Here is a 16,238-nt window from a genome sequence, read left to right as displayed (position 1 = left end):
GTTCGCAGGGCATTCTGGAAAAGAAAAAAAAAGAACTCACGTACTTGATATTTACTGTTATGATGTCAATATTGTTCCTATGGGTGCTGGTCTCACAACGTGTACATTTGGATGCACTTTTGATTGACAGCGGAGCGTCGGTGCGGCTCGGACCGGAGCGCCAGACTCTGCCGTGTGTGGCGACGCTGGTGTAGTTGTGTGGAAATGGTCGTGTGTTCTACCTCCTGTTACCTGTTCAAGTGTTATGGTAACGTCACACTGCTGGCCATTTCTGCATAATTACCCCCGCCGCCTCGTTGGCATTGCTGGGGTCGTGCGGAGGCTTTAAACACTCGAGGAGCGTGGCGGTCGTTCTCTGCTCCTCGCTTTACTCCCTGATGTGTGGGTTTTTTTGTGTTCTGGGCGGTATGTGAGGCGCGCGGCCTCGGACTCTTTTCCATTTCCTTGTTTCCTTTTACTCTATGCACCAGTGACTTTCTCCACCTTGATTTTCCACGTAAAGCCACGTCGATAAGCGAATGTGTTCAAGTGGAGGGTTGGTGGGCGGAGTCGGGCGGGGTCGTAGCGACCTGATGGTCGGAGCACGCCGGTGTCGTCGTCCTGGTCTGAGGCTTCTTTAGCACCTTATTACAGATCATAACAGCAGTTGTTGTTGCACTAAACCAGAAATAAGAGGTTTCATCAGGTATCAGCCTGTTTGGGGGGGGTTCTGAATGAAAGGGGTAATTGTTCTGTGCGCCCCACCTGAACATGGCAGCGCTCACCGATCGCAGCCTCGCCGATTCGCCCGGCGCAGCAGCTTTTAGCGCCGCCTCGTTCGGAAACATTCCTGCCTTCAGGCCTCGGAGGTGCGAGCTGAGATTAGCGGAACACGCACGGTTGGATCAGAACCGCTCAGTCCCGGGTTTTTCATCTTTACGTGTGTGTGGTCTCCAAATCTCCAGGGTTTCTAAAATCTTTGCCTGTCGCCCGTCTCGGAGGTGGGCGGAGCCTGAGCGCGCTCGGACGTCGTCAGCGGCTCCGGGCTGCAGGGTGGAGCAGAACAAAGCGGGCCTCTTTTATTTGGGAATCAGTACCGCTACACATATCAGGACCAGCTCATCATAAACCTACGTGGTGAGATGCTGATTTGGAGCAGAAACCCGAATCCACCGCCAGGCGTTTGGCCCTTCGTTAGGGTCGAACTGGCCGTGGTTTGGAAACGTTAATGACATATCAGAAGCAAATTATTAGCCTGGTTCTTTAGGATGTAAATATTTAAACAACAGTGTAAAACCCTTTCGGGGATCAACTGTCCTGTTGATACCACCCCCCCTCCCTGTATGATAACCCTGAGGCGCGTCCTGAGGAGAAACTATCGCTGAGATACAGAAATCTTGTAGAATAGTTGCTGTTTTCCTACGTTGAACTCAGAATGAATGTAGCTGGCGCCTGTGTGGCGGCGTCCGACAGGCTCACGTTATGCTCGCGTGTGCTTCTGGTGTGTTTGTGTCCTTATGTACAGGTTTGATGAGCGCTAATTGTCATATGGATTTAGATTTTGCAGCCTGCTCCCTTATTGAGGAATGGGAATTTTTTTCAGCCACATCTGACGTTTTGCTGGGTTGGCGTTCTACCCGGAAACACAAAATCCAGATCCGTGACTGTTTTTAGTCCACTTTTGCCTGAAAGAAAAAGAAGCTAAGGTTTTTTTTGTCAAGAGTGTTGCTTACTTGTAGTGGTTTTATACAGCTATACACACACATACCGTATTTTCTGGACTATATGTCACTCCGGAGTTTAAGTCGCACTAGCCAAAAAATGCAAAATAAAGAGAAAATAGATATATAAGTCGCACTTTGGGGGAAAGTTTATTTGATAAAATCATGAAAGGCAATTAGCATGGATTAGCAATAGCGTTACGGTATGCTAACGTAACAAATTCAGCTACATGACCCACAACGAACTGAGTACGTGTCTGCTTTGTTAACGTAACATATTAATAGTTATTCAGATAACTATAGCATAAAGAACATCCGAGCAAGTTTACCAAACAATCAAGTGTAACTAGACGAAGCAGCACTTCTTCTTCTGCGTCGCTAAAGAAACTTGTTCCTCAGGTACACACACCTAGAGCGCCCTCCTGTGGTTGTCAGTGTGAAACTAACGAACATGTGAAATTCTGTAATAATGTATTTATTTACCATATAAGTCGCTCCGGAGTACAAGTCGCACCCCCTGACAAACTATGAAAGAAAGTGCGACTTATAGTCCGGAAAATACGGTATATGAATATATTCTAGAGCTTTGTGTTTATACTCTAAGAGGGCAGTTCATGATTTCCAAGGCTCCTGGCTGGTGTTAGCAAGCTTACAGTTATTCTTCTTAAATGTTACTTTTGTCAGTTGACTCGTTACACCACTGTCCAGCCTGCTACCTGTAACCACGTGTCACTGGTCTGCCCCCCCCCCCAGTGAGGATTGTCGATATCACTTATTAATCCACTGTTCTTTAACTGCCCCGGCGTGTTTGGAAGACCAACGAGGATCTCCAAGGTCACGCGGTTGGGACGAAGCCACGTTAGCATAGCGCCCTCCCGGGGGGGGGGTAGTGAGGCAGTGAGGCGACGTCATTTTTATCGCTTCAGTCACACCGAACAATTAACAGACCAAACCCAGGACGTTGACGGTAGCCGTTGTGAGGGCATTAACGAATGTTGTCGTACTGGATATCCATATTCTGAGCTACCGTCTCGCTATAACCCCCCCCCCATCTTCACTGCTTTGAGTGAAAGCACTCCTATTTATGAGTATCAGCGATCATCTCATGAATATCACGTCAACCCCCCCTCCCCCCCTCCCCGGGTGAACCCGCTGCTCTGGGTCGCAGACACGGGCCTTCCCGTCATCCACCTTGATTTTTGGTGACTTGCTACCAAATTTTTGCCAACCGCATCAACGCCATCCAGCTAATCTGCACTTGTCAAATGGCTATTTTGTTTTTTCTTGTAATTAAAGCATTTCAGGCGTTCAGAATGACGTGGCTTCCTATTTACCACCTTGGGGAGAATGAAAACTACCTCGGAGCAGCGTAAGGTGCTAGCTAACATTAGCCCTAATTTATAAAAATGATCTCTTTTTTTCATTTTTAGTTTAATTATTGTGACCAAACCAGTACAAGCCAATCATGTGTGTGCACTGTTCTTCGAGCTCCCCTTCAGAATTGAAAAATCAAGTCGTGTTTGAGTGTCAGCTCCATTTTGAGGGACCAAATTGTGACGATTGGGGGTACAAAAAAAAAAAACCTCTCTCCTTTTTAAGAAAAAAAGCCGACTCATCCTCTGGTGTGACGGAGCTGACCCCCTGACCCCGTGACCCCTGCCGTCAGACAGTTAGGGTCCACATTTCTGTCAATCATCGGCCATATTGAGGAATGTTGTAGCGGCGGCGAAGGCGTGTGCACAGCAATAAAGTGGCGTGGCTGCAGGTTTCAGGGCGGGGCCGTAGTTTCCACCTCCCGGACGACCCTGATTCACACTTCCTGTAGTTCATCTCCCTTTTTTCCGAGCGACAGTTGGAGACGTGAAGCGCAGGAGGTGCACGCGAGGCAGCGAGCGGCAGCTCGAACCCGACCCAGCACGTTTGTAGTCGTACGTGTGCCTTTATGTCTGATCTCTCTTCTCCATCGGCCCCAGCAGTGCGATCGGGGATCTTTCTGTTTGAAATCGAAGGTTTTGACGAACCACGACGCACCACAAAGTTTAAACAAATCCTTTTTTTTTTCTTTTTTTTTTTTTAAAAAAACCCCAGAAAAAAGAGAATAAAAAGACGGACGGCGCTACCTTTTGCGTATAGATGCTGCATAGAACGATCAGTATTTGTGTTTTGCACTTTCAAAGCAGTCTCTGAAAAAGAAAAAAAGAGTAAAAAGAAGTAACTGACGAGGTATTTTATGCTATCATTAGGAATTCTAAGGAATAAGATGAGCTTTTCTAAAAAAAAAAAAAAAATAAAGGTCGCTATATCTCTATATATTTATGAAGTACCTCATAAGCCTGGTATATGCTGCATTGACTTTTTTCTGTAATGTGTTTCATATTGTCCAGTAAAAATCAAATTTCCCCTCTTCTGGGAGGTTTGAACGTCACTGACGGCCGTGTCGGCGTCACACCCCCCACCCCCCCCCCACACACACACCCCCACCCCAGTGGTAACAACACCAGTATGTGCACGCCGCACGCGTGCACGTTTCTCTGCGTAGCCAAATGTGTCGTTGACCTGCAGCCGCACCACAGGTCCCGTGGTGCGTTCACTGTTCGACTCAGGTATTGTCGTGAAAAGGGCTCCACCTGCTCTCCCCCCCCCCACGCCCCCCTATTCTGTCCCCGTCCTCGTCTTTAAAGAGCCTTAGAACGGCGCATGGCGTCCCTATTTGGCCTTAAATTTAAAGTATGTGTATGCACTACAAATTCATTCAGCTCCCACCCAGACCCGTGTTTGTGTGTGTGTGTGTGTGTGTGTGTGTGTGTACACACATCTATATATCTATATCTTCATTTGATGCCATGGATCTACCTCCTATGATTGTATGGGTGTCCTGGAGTTGGACTCAGAGGTAAAAGTGATATTTCCTGATCGTTTAAAGACAATCAGCTGCATATTTCAGATGTTCCGCTTGTTCACGTGTGCACGAGCGATTCCAGGACCGCCCGTTTCACTTCTACGTGGTTTCCCCCGGCCAGCCATCGTTAACATTTCCTCTCTTCCGTTGTTAAGCCATAGCAATAAAGCGACCAAAGTCCCCCCCCCCCCACCCCATCCCGCCCTCCGGGCACGGCCACGTGCGCTCAAACCTCCCTTTATCGCTCTCATTTTTCACTTCTCCCTTATTTAAACCACAACATGCCAAAACTGAATTTGCCGTCATTCCTGTGTTGGTGAGGGTCTTTATGTTGCCGAGTTGAACTTGTCCACATCCACTGCTAAGCTCCTTGTCCTTGTTGTAAAGTGGTGAGCTTTGGTTTCTTTTTTTGACTTAATTCTTCTTTGTATTTTTGTTAACATGTACGCTTACAAAAGACAAGATATGCTGTAAACCCTGTTAGGACATAATGTGAATATGTAACATTTAATCTAGTTCACTCTCTGGCTTGACTGTCAGTTGCATTAATTAATAAAATGTTTAAAAAAAAAACAACCCTCATTTCTCTTTGTCCTTTTGTTGAAACCCATTGGAGAAAAAAAATAAAAAAAACCCTGTTATAGGGTGAAATGTTACTTTATTATCATCTTAAATGTAGTGTCAGGACATTTTATTAGCATTGAGGATACGATAAACGATACAGGGGTCGGCCTCTAGAGTTCCTATTACGGCTCCTGTGGGATTCGGGCTTTTATGGATGTCCGACTTCCGAGGAGGATCGGGGCTTTGGCATGACGCAACGATGAAAATGAGGAATAAAGGAAGCAGTTGTGCCACGTTCACAAGTACAAAATCAGTAGGTCGGCTTGTGTGGACGGACTCTCGAACCCAGAAACACCCGTAGCGACGACGGAGCAAACGTTTAGCACAAGAACACAAAGTTTGGACAAAAACCTGAACAACCCCCCCTCCCCCCAACACACACACACACACACACACACACACACACACACACACATACGCACTGGTGGAACTGGGATCAAACTGGCTTTTTTGACCTCGGACCAGTTGGTCGCAGTTTGGGACGGACTTCTGAAAAACACAGATGTTTGGACCGGTGGTCTCCGACAGGGAGCGGCTGGACGTCCTCCGGTCCGTCTCCCGTCCTCCCGTCCTCCCAGTCCACGCTGGGATGGAGCGAATCCAGAATAAAACGCAGACTATGTTGCTACAGCAATAACTTAATGCGAGAAAATGGCCCCAGAACGAGAGCGGGTCTCATTTTCCGCTTCGTCCGCGCTGGAATTCCCTGTCGAATAGAAAGATTTCATAAAAAGTTATAAAATAAATAAGCACTCTTTCCCTTTGAGATCGGAGTAGAAAAAAAAAAAAAAAAAGCCGCGCCGCGAGACGAGGACCAGCATCTCCCGATGGTGGGCCCGGCGCCGGCCGTCAGTACACCCAGTTCACCGGGACCCACTGGGGGTCGGAGCACAGCCCGTCCACGGCGACCTGCAGCGTCTCGAAGGCCTTGTCCAGGTTGTCGTTGACGATGGTCAGGTCGAAGTAGTGGCCGTACGCCCTCTGGATCCGAGCGCTCTCGTCCACCGTCTTCCTCAGGTCCACGTCCTGCTCGGGGACAACAAGGACGTCAACCCTTCCGCCCGGGCCCGTCCCGGTTAATGGCGTGTCGCCCACGTACCGTCAGCTGCTTCGTGGTGATCCCGGCGTCCACCACGGCCTTGTGCATCGCCTTCAGGGTGTCGAAATCCGGCGCCGCGACGAACACCACGTACGGCATGAATTCCGCCGTTTTCAGTACCTTCAGAGCCTGGCGGAAGGATACGGCGGGTCAAACGCCTCGCGGACACAGACCCGACCCCCGTCTGGATCTGCTCGCCCTCTCACCTGTGGATTGACGTCCAGGATGCACGTGCGTCCCGCCGCCACCACCTCGTGGATCGACTCGATCTTGGTGCCGTACAGGTTGCCGTCGTACTCGCCGTGTTCCAGGAACCGGCCGGCTTTCACGTCCACCTCCATCTCTGACCTCGTGGTGAAGTGGTAGGTGTTCCCGTTGAGCTCGTTGTCGCGGGGCCTGCGTGACGTGTCTGAAGCAGCGTTCTGTTAATGGTTTGCTCCGTCTGCGTGGGCCCGGAATTTAGAAACCCAGAGCGGGACGTACATGGGATGGTTGTGCCGAAGCGGGTCGGGTGGAGCACCATCAGTCGGTTCTTCAGGCTGCGCCGTCCCACGCCCTGAGCACCGATCAGGACCAGCGTTTTCCTCTGGAACGCCGGCACCTTTGCCACTTCTTCATAGATCTGCAGCTCATGTCTGTCAAACTCTGTTCAAAAGCATCATATGATTAGAACCCAGAACCCAGCTCTAGAACCACCGCATGGGGGTGAATCCTGACCTGCATTCTTGGCTGTCAGGTACATCATCTTCTTCTTCTTCTTGCCAGCTAGGGTCCCACAAAGGATCCCTAAAAAGACGAGACGCTCGTTACTCTGAGCTGTTTCGGCCGTTGGCCACAAGGGGGCAGGTTTGGCCCATTTAACCACAACTTCTATGACGTCGTTTAACAATCTCAGCACGAGGGTGAACGCATTCAACACCGAATTCACATTGGCTCAGGTCAGGAGTCCACACACCTGCTCCCTCAAAGTCTCGAGGGACGAAAGCTTTCCTCTTCTCCTCCAAGAACTGACTGGGAATCAGCCCCGTGGCGCCGCCGACCACGTGACACGCCTGCCAAAGAGCGCGTCGGTTATCTCCTGAAGCCTTCCTACGTCACCAAGAGCTCCATCAGGAGAGGAGAGCTCACCTGCCACCAGTTGGGGTCCTCCCTGTTGACGATCTGAAGGATGTCGCCTTTGGTGAACGCCATGCCCGCCTCTCGACAGGGGATCAGGCTGTCATTGGCGGGGTTGTAGTCAAAGTAGGGCCGCACGTACACCTGGGGCGCAGGTAGAGGTAAGGCAGTGCTTCACGGTGCACGTGTAGCTGTGCATGTGGCGTCTACGGTGCTTTCCGAGCAGAGGAAGCGATAAAACAGGCAGTAAAATACGCGGCGTTCCATCCGGAGCAGCTCGCTTCCAGTAGCTTTTGCTTTTCCGGCTGTTTATCCCATTTCTGCCTTTTTAGGAATTCTGAATTGATGTCAATTAGCTCATAAGAGCTCAGCGTGTGCGCGGGAGTGAGAAGTCTTTTAATTGCTACACGTTTCACACGAGGGAGCACAAGCTGTGCGTGTGTGTGTGTGTGTGTGTGTGTGTGTGTGTGTGTGTGTGTGTAAGACATAAAACCAGCGAGTGTGACCCACATAGCACACGGAGTGTTATTAATAGGGCTCCCAGGGTTCACGTTCCTGTGCAGGGGATTGCGGGACGGCCGGTGCCGAGCCCGTGTTCGTGTTGGCGTTCGGCGCCCGGCGTGGGCGTGCGCTCACCTGCGGGGGCGCCGGGGCGTCCCGGTAGCTGGGGAGGATCTTCAGCGTGATGCCGCCGCTGCAGTCCTTCAGCATGTCCTGCAGCTCGGTGGGGTTGTTGCCCACGTCCTTCCCGTTCACTTCCTTGATGATGTCGCCCACGTGCAGGAGGCCCTGCCGGTCGATCATGCCGCCGTGGAGGATCCGGGCGATCACCAGGTCGTCCTTCTCCACGCGAAACGTCACTCCCTGGGAGGGGGGAGGAGAAGAGGAGGATGTTTGGCCTCCTCCCGCAACCCCAGTGTTCTCCATTGTGCCCCGCCCCCCCCAACACATGCACAGATTCCACTCACCAGAGGCTCGCCGGCCTTCTTCCTGATCCCGATCATGCGCACGGCGTCGGCCTGCATCAGCGCACTGTTTACTGCCGCGTCGTTGCTCATCTCCGGCGGGGGCGGCACTTCGTAGCATTTAGAGGCCACGATGTCGTGTGCCTCCAGAAGAGACTTGGGGGGGGGGATTCAGATGAGGAAAAATGGAGAAAATTCCCCGTCAGTACCTGGATTTCACCACGAGCACGAAAATAAACAACAACCCCATTTTTCATCACCCGCTAAAAGTTCGAAAGTTGGGTAAATTCACGTTTTCTACAGTTTGACGTCATCTCTGATTCACTGTTTCTCTCCCTTCGGCTCAGTAGGTCAGCGGGGTCTTAGCCGTCAGCTTACAGCACCGACGGCTCTGATTGGTGCGGGGCCCCCCCGACCGGGCCCCGCTCCTATTGGGCCGACGGCTCCCTGCTGGGGGTTCAGTCTCTACTGGTGCACCAGCTGACTGTCACTGGAGGTGCACGTTTATACTGGTACACTAGCATTAATATTACAGCGTGCGCACATCGTTTCAATTAAAGATCAAATGGTTGTTTTTAATAAAGGATCAAAACATCCACTGGCTTTAACTTTGGCTTTTTAATGGTCACATTTTTCTTTCTTCCTCCCTCTTCTGGTAAGTTACAGGAGCTCCAGGAAAGGATCAAATTTCATGCTAATATTTAGCGTTTTTGCGGCAGAACTGAGCAGCGAGCGTTACTTTGGCCTTTAAATTTGAAACCTTCTGAAACCTTCTGGACTCATTGATATTCTGGGCACCGCTTCACGACCCAACAGCACTTTTTTTCACCTGGAAATGGGGCTCCTGCAGGATCCGGGACAGCTCGGCGGCGCTGTCGTCTTTGACCTTCAGGCTGCTGATGTCCCCCAGGATCTCCGTCACCAGCTCCACGTTGTTGTCCTGCACCGCCTCCAGCTTCACCTCCTCCGTGTGCTCATGAGCCTGGGGGGGTGGGGGTGGGGGGGGACATGATGATGCTGCCTGGCTTGGATACGATCGCCGTCGTTCTTAAAGGTAATTTTATTTTTTTGATCGAGCCGTCTGCCCTTTGACCGTTTTATTGCTGACGCCGTGTTTGCTCCCGTATCTGTGCTGCAGATATGCCGGGAGGGCAGATCTGTCGGGGGAAACGTACCGTGGGACTTTCCATGATGCCGCGCAGGAAGAGCAGGTCGATGTCTTTGGCGCCCGAGGAGGCGGGGGCCTCGCCCGCGTTATCCAGCACCTGCTGCATGGCTGAGCAGACGGAGACGAGGACGGAGACAGGAGGAGTTAGCCAGGTGTCAAAGCCATAAACCAGATAACCTAAAGCCTGTGTGTGTGTGTGTGTGTTATTATACACAAAAATGTCCAGTCAGCACTTGGGTTCACTGTAATTTCTCTCCACGAGCATCATGTTCAGCCTCGACTCCTGGGTCAAGGGCGCACCCAGACTTCAACTTCCTTCAAACTACAACTCCCACTGTCAAATAAAAGTCCTGTTTTTATTCCTCAACTATTTAGGATAAATATATTGTTGTCATAGCTACATAAATATTGATGGCGGTTCCTCTCCGTGGTTGCCGGGACGCTGTTGCTAAGGTTTGACACTATGGATTCTAGTATTTGTTAATAACTGTGCTATTTTTTCTCTAATTCCTTCCTTTTTTGGCAGAAACTGTTTGTTTTGATTTCGCTGCGTAGATCGTTCCATTGGAGACGGCGTGGAAAATGATAGGTTCACGCCCAAAAACGCGAGGAAGATTGTTTGAATTACAACGTATGTTGTAAAGTATAACCTCGGGATGACATCAGAGGGAAGTAGGAGGATAGCATAAACAGCGTCCCGCGTCGCGCCCTAAATATTTATGATTGTCTCCGTGAGGGATGGCGGCGAGGGCGGCTGACCACGTGACGGCGGCGCGGCCAAAATGAGGCCCGTCTCACGTGTTTCGCAATCTAAGCTAAACAGCGTCCGAGAAGAGAAAAACACATCCGCGGAAAAACACAGCGTAGCTTTAAACCGCCGCCACGGCTGCGAAAACAGCGACTCCTGAAATCTGAAGGACCGTAATTTCCTGTTTTCCAGCCCGACACAGAACCAGCAGCCGTGGCCGCCGGGTTCAAACCATGGCGACCTTTTCATCGCGTCACCTGACCAGGAGTCGCCTGGACTCAGCAGGTAGGAAGGAGACGGAGCGAAGCCTCTCCGACTGTCTGCATCACCTGAACAAATATGGAGTCTGGTGTGCGCTTCCTCTCATAGACCAACGCTCACGGGAACGGAAGCTCTCATTCTGAGCAGAGATCCAAGTGTTTCAGGAGATTAGGAGCTAGCTGCTAAAGCTACGCTGAAATGGCTGGAAAACAAGCAAGCGTTTAAATCACTGGACACTTAAGCTACCGTTAGCTACAATGAAGCTAATCAGGACGAAGCGGAGCTCATACTAAAGAGCCTTCAAAATAAAGCAGAAGCAGCAGAAAGACGTCATCTGTAACAGGAGGGTCAATATTTGAGGAATGTCTTCTTATCCTGAGGAAATGTTTCAACTTTAGAACTGGTTAGCATAACTTTCATAAGCGCAGTCGGTTTAGTCAAGAAAACGTGTCAAATTTAGAGATCATTAACATTAAACAGTGCTCAACCAATCTGATGTGAGCCTTTCATCCACCCCAACACCACCAACCTGAGACATCCCTCTGTCCTCACCTCTAGATGGCTGGGTGGACACCGAGGCCCCGTCAGGCTGCCCCGCAGGGTTCATCTCCGTCTCCTGCTGCCCCCCACTGGGACAGGCGTCCTCCATAGCTGTGACCATTACAGAGCTCTACTCCTTCCTGCCTGTCACCACTAAAACACCAGTTTAAACCCTTTTGTCCTCCAGTCCTCCAGACCCTGTCAACTCCCGAAACAGAAGGGGGGGGGGGGCCGAAGAGAGGGAACAAGAGACAGTGGACCGGGGTCGAGGTCGGGGGATGAGGAAAAGAAAAGAAAAGCGGAGAAAAGGGATGGAAATCACAAAGAAGGTGGAAGGTTGAGCGGTGGGAAGAGACGGAGAGGCAGAAAATGAGGCAGATACTCAAATGTGAACATGGGTTTCACAGTCCCTCCCTTTATGCTGGCTTTAATACCCTCCCTCCACCCCTCCCTCCACCGACCCACACACACACACACACACACACACACCCATAATCCGACAATCCTTCCCTGCTGTTTGGGGCATATTTGAGTCCCCCTCCTCTTATGTACCCCACCTGAGGTTGAGATGCCCCTGGTATCACCTGCGCGTGCACACACACACACACACGCGCGCACGCACACGTGCACACGCCACTTGAGTGTGTCATTATGTAAGTAATCTCATAAAAGAGTGTTTCCGACCCCCCTCTCCTCGAGTCACGGGGCATTTCCTCCGTCTCGCCCCCCACTCCACAGCAGCGCGTCTGGATTTCACCGATTTCGGTGACGGAGCTCAAGACGCTCCGGGGTTGATCCTCAACACTTGCGGACCGGAGACGCGGAGAAAAAGCCAAACCGGTGGGGTAAATTAAGCCCCGCCCCCTCCAGTGTCCATCAACCCCCCCCCCCACACCCGAGGCAGCTGTGCAAAGAGCAGATCTGCAGCCTTTAATCCACCCCTCCTCCAACACAGGGAGGTTAGAATTTAATCCGGCCACAAAACACGGGATTACACAATCTCGCTCTCCTCCGACCGGACCCAACAGGTCTGAACGCGGCCTGAGGGTGAACGCCGGTGCGGGTCGCTATGGCGACTGGGCGCATTCCGCAGGGACTGGTCTGTCCAGATTCAAACCTCTGGATTTTTTCTGGTCGTTGCAAATGGGAACAGGAGAGAGCAAAGCGGAGGTTGTGTTTTTACCTGTGCTGCTCGGGGTGGGCCGACCTCCGCCTTACCGTCCGCTCGTCCGCCAGCTGCGCTCACCTCAAAGAGAAGGAGAGAGACGGGATCATCTCAGAAACCGGCGCCCACCTGATCTCCACGTCCCCGGAGACAATGAACCCAACACTCAGCTTCCGCCCTGAAAACCAGCCTCAACTGGGAACAAAGCATAAATGAGCCCAAACATCTACAGGGTGATCAGAGAAAGTGCTGCTCATCATCTCCCGGGTGTTTTCACCAATCACGGCCGATTGGAGGGAAGGGAGAGAGCAGGAGGTCAATTAATTACGCAACACAGATTACAATCAGGCCCCCGCACGCTGATTGGAAGTGAAAAATATCCCTTTTAGGAATGTTAATGGAGACAAAAAGGCAAAGCAGCAATTTATGATCAAATCATCCGCACCAGAGGACCCGATCTGGATGTATCGGTTCCAGAGAGCAGAGAGCTGGAAGGAGGAGAGGAGAATCGGCAGAAAGAGGAGCAAGGAGCAGAGGCGAGCGCATTGTTATTCAGGGAGGTGAGGATCTTTCCAGATTAGGTGGAGGTGTGAGAAGCCTTGGAAGAGAACAAAAGCGCTGTCGGCGTGGTGCTGTGAGGGCCGCCAGGTAGCCACAGTCTTTATGCTACGACTCAAGACGCCATCCGCTAGCATCACTTTGCTAGAATGCTCCATGATTAAAGGCGAGAAATTCACCAAATACAAAAAGAGGTTTGGGTTTTTTTTTTTGCAGAGGAGCTAAAATATTCATACGCGTAAGCTGCTTTTCAGAATTAATGGGCCTTTTTGCTGCGGCGCCGTCCACAACCACATCAGCCACATCGCCATGGCGCCGCGGCCTGACTTCACGCCCCCCCCCCCGGACGTCACGTGTGTCGCGTGCCGTGCGGCCCGCCGTGCGGAAATGACCGACTCATTAAGAGGCCTCCGAACGCCCCCTGGATGATGGACAGCTCACAGAGGGGGATTATGGAGGGGTCGGGGGGCTGTTTTCTCTACTCGTGCGTGCATGCGCGCACGTGCACGTGCTATTTAAAGCATAAATATGTAAAGAAATTGCCTCGCTCCCAGTCACGCGAAGGAGAAACCTCACTTTTACCTCTGATTCGGCCTCTTCGTCGTGATCTTACTCTCAGTCGGAGCACAAGGCCAAGAACTCTGGCGAGGGAGGAGACGAGCCTTCCATCGACTCCAAACCTTCCTGTGACATAAATGGACTCTCCCTCTCTCTCTGACCTTCTGGGGGGGGGGGGGGGGGGTGGATGCTCTTAGAGCCGCCGTCACTCTCCGTTTCTTTCAATGGCTTGAGAATCACAAAAGCCACAACATTAGCAGAGAGCACTCTCCACCGGCCCGATCGTGTCCTCCCTCGCACCATCACCCTGCCGGCGGCTCTAATGTAGGTCACTCCGTGAGCTCGCGCGGCCGCCCGATAAGAGGATTACGCCGCTCCCCCCGAGATGGTCATCTCAGCAGATCAATATCCGCCCAATCTTTACAACAGCGAGACGATGGGGGGAGGGAGGGGGGGTATCAGACGATGACATGACGCAATGGGACTAAGGGTGACTGCAAAGTTGAGACAGTGGTTCCATCCAAATGTCCTCGACATCACGTCCGGCGCCGCCGCCATCAAAGGGGCCCCGTCATAGATTTGAGGCTTCTGTGAAACGGGTTTAAATTTAGAGGCAGACGCATCCGCCTTCGCATCCACCCGTGGTGCAAAAGCCCTCATCTCTGCTCGGGTTAGTCATTTTGTGGCGTAACTTCGTGACAAATACGCAATTAGGTGGTGGCAGACGCGCCTGCGGGGAGGCGCAGACGGGGCGGGGAGCAGGTGTGGAGATCACAACCCAGTGACGCACCAGCGGCTCACGGCTGGGAGGTCTGCGTCACTCCCGCTTTGCCTCGTCCTCCTGCTTTTCCCCCCAAATACTATCTCCCCCGTGGCTGCCTAATAATGGAAAAGTCTGAGGTTCCGTTGGATTTCTGACTCACCGAGAGCTCCCGCGCGCTCCAACATCAGGAGCACGTTTGTCTTGAAGTTTGTGCTCTCCCCACCCAGCACAGGACGGAGAAGGCAGGGCAAATACTGAGGTGGGAGTTTACTTCTCTACGTCTGCGCTCCACAAGATTTGACTTGATGCTGTAGTTTCAGCCGGTTGCTTTTAAGGTGGGGATTTTGCACACTTGATGACAAAAACCTGCTTTTATCCTCCCCCGAGCTGTCAAAGACTAAGCAAAAACACATTTCCCAACTTTTGGCTCCTAAAGTTGCATTCCAGAGGTGTGCGCGGCCCCTCCAACACATTCTTTCGCTCTTCTGAACTCCCCAGAAGAATTAATTTAATCTAATATGTGGATGTTTTGAGACTTTATCCACTTTTTCACTTTACAGAGCGTTTTTTTTAAAAATAGATCCTGAGTTAGTTGGGCCTTAGCTTAGCTAATGTGGTTATCTGGGTCTGACTCAATAACCTCCCCTGGACGCTGCTGCAGCTTTACTCTAATGCGCTGGACTGTCTCAGTCTGTTCCTTCCCTCATTTGGTTCCTCATATTAACTTCGACAAATCGGATTTTCAGATCATTATGAGGCTGAAAGGAAGAGAAAGAGACTGGATGGAACAAGAGCCCGGCGGTGGCTCCGCTGACCCGTAGTCCCTCCCAGGAAGGATCCCCAAGGATGTTGCGTATGTGCATGGGCTTCCCCCATCACGTGCGCTGGGGGGGCCGAATGGTTTAAGCGTCGCCAAGTGACCCCGGGGGCTCCGATGGTGGAAGGAGGTCCCGGGATTGAGCGGTGCGATTGGACGGAGCTTTTCTCGGTGGAGGACAGAAACTAAAAATCAATACGGCCGTCTGGCTGCGCCCCCGCCCGGCCTGCCCTGCGCCGACCCATCGGCCCACTTTGGGCGTCCAGCTCAGAGCAAAAGTTTAAATAAAAGGAGCAGATGCTTGAGACGTGCACTCCTCTTCTCCTCCAGCCCACCACCCTGCGCTAGTTCTTCCACTCGGGACTGTGGCGCGTTCCGACCTCCTCATCCTGTCTGCATAATAACCTGCAGCTCTCCCCCCCCCCATTTCCGCACGCCTTCAATTGACGCCGCGGTTCTGATCCAGCCGCGCGCTGGATTCGTGCGCCCTCGCCGTGCGCCAGATCCACGCCGGAGGGCTTGCGCCTCTCCGGATGACCGAACAACTGAGCGCTCGCGCCGATCTCGCCACACGTGCGGCCATTTTTTTGTGAACCATCCGAGCCATTGTGGCGTGCGCGCACGGACGACCACAGCCCAGTCGCGCTCTCCTTCCTCGTGATAAGCGGGGAAACGGGAAAAGGACGCGGCTCCGCGACGGTGACCCAGCGCAAACTGTCAGAACAAAGCCCAGCACGCACGGCGGAGCGGCCGAGTCTGCTGTCAAACTCCGCCGCACCTCCCGCACGCCAAAGTGCCTTTGTCCTCCATCTGGCTGGCAGCGCATGAATGGATTCGGAACCGCTTTGCACAAACGTCTTTGAACGCGTATCGCGGCTTACCTGTGAATCGTGCGTGTGAGTTCGCGGTAGTGAAACAACTGTCCCGGTTGGACACTCACTCCCCCCCCCCACCCCGCCTCCCTTCAGCTGTCTGTTCTGGTCCCGCAGCAGACTACCAAGGAACAGCACGCCAATCAAAGTCGCTCGCCCCGCCCATTCCTGCGTCACGTCCGGATCGACCAATCGCAACTGAGGTGCAGCCCACAAAGTAACGTTTTACTACTTTATTTTGTCACACCTAATTGTCATAGTAGTTTGAGTAAATAAATAAAACTCATATAACAGTAAATAAACATTTGATCGAGTGCCTGCTAGACACATATTAGAGGATATTGAAAATGTCGTTATTACGGGTTGGTTATACTGGAATTACTTT

The 16,238-nt window shown here is 51.9% G+C and overlaps 1 protein-coding gene across 6 annotated transcripts; it reads right to left on the bottom strand.

Annotated features, from left to right (window-relative positions):
• Window positions 1–5,240: 5,240 nt before the first annotated feature.
• Window positions 5,241–15,986, bottom strand: pals2b (protein associated with LIN7 2, MAGUK p55 family member b). Of its 6 annotated transcripts, none has more exons than XM_011609384.2 (14): window positions 15,863–15,986; window positions 12,304–12,356; window positions 11,133–11,318; window positions 9,579–9,679; window positions 9,233–9,385; window positions 8,407–8,559; window positions 8,075–8,302; window positions 7,451–7,582; window positions 7,278–7,374; window positions 7,040–7,108; window positions 6,806–6,967; window positions 6,529–6,731; window positions 6,323–6,451; window positions 5,241–6,249 (listed from the first exon to the last, which is right to left on the bottom strand). In XM_011609384.2, exons 3-14 carry the CDS (start codon window positions 11,239–11,241, stop codon window positions 6,073–6,075), a joined length of 1,713 nt encoding a protein of 570 aa, XP_011607686.2. In that variant the 5' UTR covers window positions 11,242–11,318; window positions 12,304–12,356; window positions 15,863–15,986; the 3' UTR covers window positions 5,241–6,072. The 6 variants fall into 6 exon arrangements, with proteins under 6 accessions (XP_011607686.2, XP_011607685.2, XP_011607690.2 ...); XM_011609383.2 differs by having other exon boundaries at window positions 12,304–12,366; window positions 15,863–15,966; XM_011609388.2 differs by lacking the exon at window positions 11,133–11,318 and having other exon boundaries at window positions 15,863–15,984.
• Between the last annotated feature and the right edge of the window lie 252 nt (window positions 15,987–16,238).

The sequence above is a fragment of the Takifugu rubripes genome, chromosome 12 (genome assembly GCF_901000725.2).
Source record: "Takifugu rubripes chromosome 12, fTakRub1.2, whole genome shotgun sequence".
Taxonomy (NCBI): Eukaryota; Metazoa; Chordata; class Actinopteri; order Tetraodontiformes; family Tetraodontidae; genus Takifugu; species Takifugu rubripes.
The sequence above is the reverse complement of the archived record's forward strand: the minus strand, read 5'-3'. Positions and strand labels throughout refer to the sequence as shown.

Excerpts from the sequence above, each read along its gene's own strand:
- pals2b (XM_011609384.2), bottom strand. The coding sequence starts at position 11,241 with ATGGTCACAGCTATGGAGGACGCCTGTCCCAGTGGGGGGCAGCAGGAG. Across the intron at positions 7,109-7,277 it reads TCGAGACTTTGAGGGAGCAG|GGATCCTTTGTGGGACCCTA; the intron begins GTGTGTGGACTC and ends TCGTCTTTTTAG. Across the intron at positions 6,968-7,039 it reads CCTGACAGCCAAGAATGCAG|AGTTTGACAGACATGAGCTG; the intron begins GTCAGGATTCAC and ends GCTTTTGAACAG.